Source organism: Gorilla gorilla, chromosome 1 (genome assembly GCF_029281585.2).
Source record: "Gorilla gorilla gorilla isolate KB3781 chromosome 1, NHGRI_mGorGor1-v2.1_pri, whole genome shotgun sequence".
In the NCBI taxonomy this organism is placed as follows: Eukaryota; Metazoa; Chordata; class Mammalia; order Primates; family Hominidae; genus Gorilla; species Gorilla gorilla.
Genome location: NC_073224.2, coordinates 207,012,494 through 207,018,691, shown reverse-complemented (window position 1 = coordinate 207,018,691; position 6,198 = coordinate 207,012,494). Strand labels below are relative to the sequence as shown.

The window sequence follows — 6,198 nt, the reverse complement described above, 5'->3', positions numbered from 1 at the left end:
CCTTTACCAAAAACATTTTCAGTATACCATCTCAGTCTTCACAACCCCTTAACTAGGATCATCATCTCCATTTTGGCTAAGTGAAAACAGACTCAGAGTAAACTGCCCAAATCTCACAGCTGTAGTAAATGGAACCCAGATAAGAAATATAGGTTTAGCCATAAACTACTGCCCCTCCAACAGACTTCTTTGATTTTATCAAAGAAGTGAATTGTTCTCTCGAGGCTTCAAGAGAATTCCAAGTTTTGAGTTGATAATTTGCGTTTCAGAGATCTCCAGGCTGTCTGCCTCTTTTTCCAACAAGTTCTCTTTTTCACACAAGTACACGCCCCCTTCAGGGAACATTCTTCCAGAAATCCAAAGTCCACTAACAGCATTTCCTGTCCTAGGTGCAGGGAAATGTGTGAAGTCTGGCTGCAGTGCCCAAGAGATAAGAATCTTCCAAGCTGGCTGTTGTCCAGACTTGCCATCCTCATTGTAGTAAAACACTGGCCAGGAAGACAAAAGTGCATCTGTGAAAGGAAACAGAAAGTCATCTGGTCTTCAGGGAAAGGAGGATTTCAATTTTTCCTCTGGGCCCAGGACTAAGGTGAGAGAGGTCTGACACTGGAAGCTCTTTAAATGCAATCTGAGGGCCGGGCGAGGTGGCTCATGCCTGTAATCCCAGCACTTTAGGAGGCCGACGTGGGGGAATCACTTGAGTCAGGAGTTCTAGACCAGCCTGGCCAAAATGGCAAAACCCCATCTCTACTAAAAATACAAAAATTAGCCGGGTGTGGTGGCATGCACCTGTAATCCCAGCTACTTGGGAGTCTGAGACTTGAGAATCACTTGAACCCGGGAGGCTGAGGTTGCAGTGTGCCAAAATCATGCCACTGCACTCCAGTCTTGGGGACAGAGCCAGACTCCGTCTCTAAATACATAAATAAGATCTGAAAGTTGGGGAAGTTAGGGGCATGAAACTGACTCATACAAAGTAAGTCACTGTAAGATTTGGAATCTGACATCAGGTTTCACAAGTCTTCTAATTTTCTTGCTATACTGTATATAAGCTTTCACTTCTAAGGACATTATTTTATTTTGTCAGACGGAGTCTCACTCTGTCACCCAGGCTGGAGTGCAATGGCGCGATCTTGGCTCACTGCAACATCCGCCTCCCGAGTTCAAGTGATTCTCCTGCCTCAGCCTCCCAAGTAGCTGGACTACAGGTGTGCGCCACCACGCCCAGCTAATTTTTGTATTTTTAGTAGAGACAGGGTTTCACCATGTTGGCCAGGATGGTCTTGATCTCCTGACCTCGTGATTCACCCGCCTTGGCCTCCCAAAGTGCTGGGATTGCAGGTGTGAGCCACTGCGCCCGGCCCATTATTTTATTTTTATTTTATTTTTGAGATGGAGTCTCCCTCTGCCTCCCAGGCTGCAGTGCAGTGGGTGATCTGAGCTCACTGCAACCAGCACCTCCCAGGTTCAAGCGATTCTCCTGCCTCAGCCTCCCGAGTAGCTGGAATTACAGGCACATGCCACCAGGACTGGCTAACTTTTGTGTTTTTAGTAGAAACGGGGGTTTCACCATGTTGGCCAGGCTGGTCTCGAACTCCTGACCTCAGGTGATCCACCTGCCTCGGCCTCCCAAAGTGCTGGGATTACAGGCGTGAGCCACGGTGCCCGGCCAGGACATTATTTTACACAGAGGCAAAACTCCAAGTAGTACAAACTTAGCTCAATTTTGACAAATTTGTAAGATCAGATAAATATGTTCAGAGATTTTGAGGGCATACTCCCTCCTTTCATTACAAATCTCAGATTTTAGTCCCTTTTATTTAAACCAGATTAGCAAAACTGAGAAAGTTTATTAGAACACGGAGTGGTATACCTGAGAACACAGCAAACACCTATGTCATTGCTTTGTGATTATGCGCATCAGTGTATTTCTTCCTCCAATAACAGAATATTCTGTTCTCCAACTTGTAACCATGCAACGTTCACTGAGAACTCTTTTTTTTTTGAGACAGGGTCTCTGCCACCCAGTCTGGAGTTGCAGTGATGTCAGCTCCCTGCAACCTCTGCCTCCCCAGGCTCAAGCGCTTCTCCTGCCACAGCCTCCTGAGTAGCTGGGATTACAGGCGTGCGCAACTACCGCCTGGCTGATTTTTGTACTTTTAATAGAGGCATGGTTTCACCATGTTGGCCAGGCGGGTCTCAAACAGCTGACCTCAAATGATCCACCTGCCTCGGCCTCCCAAAGTGCTGGGATTACAGGCGTGAGCTACCATGCCTGACCACTGAGAATTCTCTTAAGAGCTACCTGGGACTGCCACTCCTTCTCTCCTCTGAAGCATATGACTACTAGTGACTATAATGCAGAAAAGGGTAAAGTTTTAAGAGTAAATTGCACAGTTGCTTCTAGAGGGCAAACAAAGTTAGTTTTAATCTACTGCTTCCCTATTCAGCTGACTCAGCTAATAATTCTTCAGCCTGACTACAAAGTCCAAAACAAGCCTAGCTTTGCTTCCTGTCATGCTAGGAGTCATAGGTTTATAGATGACTACTGCGGTTGGATTTGAATACAATCCTTCTTCCCTGGGATTAGAAAAATTCAGGTCTAGAGACTGTCAAAGATGGTGCTTTGTTTCAATCAAACACTTGGCTCTGTGGGACTATCCAAGCCAAGGAAAATGAGGTAAGTTGAATTATGACAGAAATCTTTATTAAAATGTGTCTTTCAGTAATATGTTTAGCATTCAATATACACACATACATATGTACACTCTTTGACACACCTCACGGATTGCTGCCATCAGTTTAACCAATAAATTAAAACTAAAAAGAGGGAGGGGAGGGGAGGGGAACTAACGGCAAACTTTTCATGTTTTATCTGGTAAGAAATTGTGAATTTCTCAGAATTTCCCTGGGCGAAAACCTGTGACCAGAGAATCTTTGAAATAAAATACATAAATCTCTACCCCTTGGAAAAAAAAAAAAAATCCCAAAAGATGCAGTTACAAGTGTGCTTCTCAGAACAGGAGCATTCATTCCACTTCATACTCTGGCTTCTCCACCTTCTGGCTTCAAGACAGTTTGTCCCTCGGCTAGGGCAGAGAGGTTCATATGGGCACTTGGGCTCGGTGCACCTTGGGCTCTGGGGGTCGAGGGGCAGGCTGCAGTATGGGAGCGGGGGGAGCCACACTCATCTGAGGTGATGTCTGGCACATCGTCTGACTGTGTATCAGAACTCTCTAGGTCACTGCGGATGCTTTCAGGCTGGGCCAGGCTGATGTCCCAAGGTTTGCTGGCCAGGCAGTCTTTCTGTTCACAGCTTTGGTGTCTGCAGGGGGGATCCTCTTCACTGCCTCCGCCACCACTACCTTCTTCTTCATTCTCTGCCATCTGAGCATGAACATGGAGCGAGTCCTCTGTGCTGCTTCCACTCACCAGCTGATAGTGGCTTGGTTTGGCTTCAATGTCCACTTGGATTTCCATATTGTTGCATTCTCTGTGGAGACAAAATCCACTTTGCTGAGTCATGCATGGATCATGCTAAACCTGTTGGTAAAAGCAGTTCGTGGGTTCAGGATTAGGAATTTCAAAAGGATAGGTAAACAGTTAACTAGAGCTCACTTTTAACAAAAATAACATTTTAATCTAACACTCAAATGAGATGGAGGCTGGACGTGGTGGCTCATGCCTATAACTCCAGCGCTTTGGGAGGTCAAGGTGTGAGGATCGCCTGAGTCCAGGAGTTTGAGACCAGCCGGGGCAACAAAGTCAGACCCTGTTTCTAAAATAAAAAAAATCAGCTGGGCATGGAGGCACGTGCCTGTAGTCCCAGCTACTTGGGCGGCTGAGATGGGAAGATCACTTGAACCCAGGAGTTCAAGGCTGCAGTGAGTTATGATTGTGTCACTGCACTCCAGCCTGGTTGACAGAGCAAGACCCTGTCTCTAAAAAAACAAAAATAAAAATAAATGAGATGGAGAAGAGTAATTAGATCCTTTTTGCTGATTTAACTATACATGCACACGTGTGCTCAGATGCACACACACGTGTATCTCAGCCAATCTCTTTAAACATACAGAAAGAGCTTCCAAAATTCAACTAAGGGTCAGAGCCCCACGCTAGCTTACTCAAAATAGAAGAGTAAAAGCTTTTTACTACCATGCCACAAGTAGAAGAAGCCAGAATACCTACTAGTGGGAGTACCACAATCACACCATCCCAGATACACCAGTTTCTCAAAATGAAAGAGAAAAGCTATGGGAATCCTATCAAGCAAAGGGCAAGCAGAAACCCTAGACTTGAAGACATCAATGAACATCAATCTAGCTCTTTAAGTTCCATGTAATTATACACTGTTGCAATAGCCAACAAAGACAAAAAAAAAAAGAAAAAATATATAAAAGGAAGAAAGAAAAGAAATCTCTAAAAATCAAGTGCTAACAAGAATCAAGAGATGCCAAACACTCAAGTACCAAGAACTTGCTCAAATGAATTCACAGGTTACACTATATATCCCACGAAATGGTACATACAGCCTTAACATGAGGCATTGAACTTCTGAAGACCTAGTACCCAACCAAAAAATGCAAACTCTCCTGGACATCTGACTGTTCACATACCTGTCCTGTGGGTTGTAGGAACTGATTATGGAACCGGCCATAGCACGAGTGCTTGCGTTGTCACTAATTGCACCAAGACTGGCTGTGTCTTTGGGGAAAATTTCCTTTTGGACATCGGCTTGAACTTCTAACCTGTGTAAAGAGGGGACGTTCAAGTTAATATGAGACCTGGGTATTCCAAGACAGTCTGCTTCCTGGCACACATCTCTTCCATTACTCTCTTGCAAACTGTGGTTGTCTGTCTGATCTTCTCCAACTGTCAAACAGTGCAAATAGATACCCATACGTTTTTTCTCTTAAATATCTATTGAAATCGTCCCCTCCTTTCTATCCCCACAGCTACTGCTTAACTTCAGGTTTTCATCATCTCCTGCCTGGATGACTAAAATTGGGCTCCCTCTCCAGTAGCCCTTAAGTCCAAGTCAAACAACCTCTAGAACAGTGCCAGTGTGAATAAAGACCCAATCACTCTGACAATTCTCTAACTCTTGGCTCCCTACTGCCAACAGGCATTAAGGTCTTCCTGATCTGCCAGGAAGCTCTCTGTCCAGTTCTATCACTCCCTATGGATCCGAAATCATAGTCACTCTGAATTCTTTCTTTCAATACCTATACATTTTTTACTTCCATGACTTTGCACATGCTATTCTGTCTCTCTAGAAATTTCCTTTCTCTACCAGACAAACTTATACTCAGTCCTTAACAACAAAGGAACTATCACTTCCCCTCATTATCCCAGCAAACCATTCACTTCTTGCTAAGTACTCCCACAGCACCTGCCTACTTATTTATTATTATTTGTTTTTAGAGGGAGTCTCACTCTGTCACCCAGGCTGGAGTGCAGTGGCACGATCTTGGCTCACTGCAACTTCTGCCTCCCAGGTTCAAGCGATTCTCCTGCCTCAGCCTCCCAAGTAGCTGGGATTATGGGTTCCCACCACCACACCCAGCTAATTTTTGTATTTTTAGTAGAGATGGGGTTTTACCATGTTGGCCAGGCTGGTCTTGAACTCTTAACCTCAGGTGATCACCCACCTAAAAAACGTGCTGGGATTACAGGTGTGCGCAGGCCCTGCCTACTTATTATTATGCATCTCTCACTTGTCCGTTAACTCCACAAAACGAGAGACCACAACTCATTCACACTTTACCTTCCCTGCCTTGCACATAATAGGAAATCAAACATTTAACAATCAAATTACCTCCAGGGAATGAGACTGAAGGACATACAGGAGCCAACCTCTTCCCTCCTCTTGGAGCAGCAAACTTTCCCAATAGTGTCTCAGAGCCCATAACTATTTCCTTTCTTGGCTCCAACATCACTTTGTTGCACAGTTAAGTATTTCCTTATAATGGGTTTCACAGTCAAACCCATCTGACTCATTCACTTCCTATAAAATAAAGGCTTTCACAGAACTAGAACAGCTGGACTGGCTAAGCTGCAGTTTCAGCAAGTCAGTCTCCAATTATGTCTGTCTGCTTATTTACAGGGGTGTTGGTTTTAAGAAAGCACAGCAGTGAATATGCCAGCATGTGGGGGCGGGATCCCCTGATAAGAGACAACCAGAGTCATGAGATGCAC

The 6,198-nt window shown here is 44.8% G+C and overlaps 1 protein-coding gene across 5 annotated transcripts in view; it reads right to left on the bottom strand.

Annotated features, from left to right (window-relative positions):
• Nucleotides 1–2,685: 2,685 nt before the first annotated feature.
• The window catches only part of RNF19B (ring finger protein 19B), a 28,412-nt gene continuing 24,899 nt past the window's right edge, over nt 2,686–6,198 (bottom strand). For 2 of the 5 annotated variants that reach the window (XM_055390603.2, XM_031002456.3), the window contains exons 8-9: nt 4,617–4,748; nt 2,686–3,543 (exon numbers count right to left, since the gene is read on the bottom strand). In XM_055390603.2, the coding sequence (XP_055246578.1) occupies nt 3,522–3,543; nt 4,617–4,748 (154 nt within the window). In that variant the 3' untranslated portion in view covers nt 2,686–3,521. The remainder of the gene's footprint in view (nt 3,544–4,616; nt 4,749–6,198) is intronic. The other 3 variants (XM_031002453.3, XM_031002455.3, XM_055390600.2) reach the window with 2 other exon arrangements.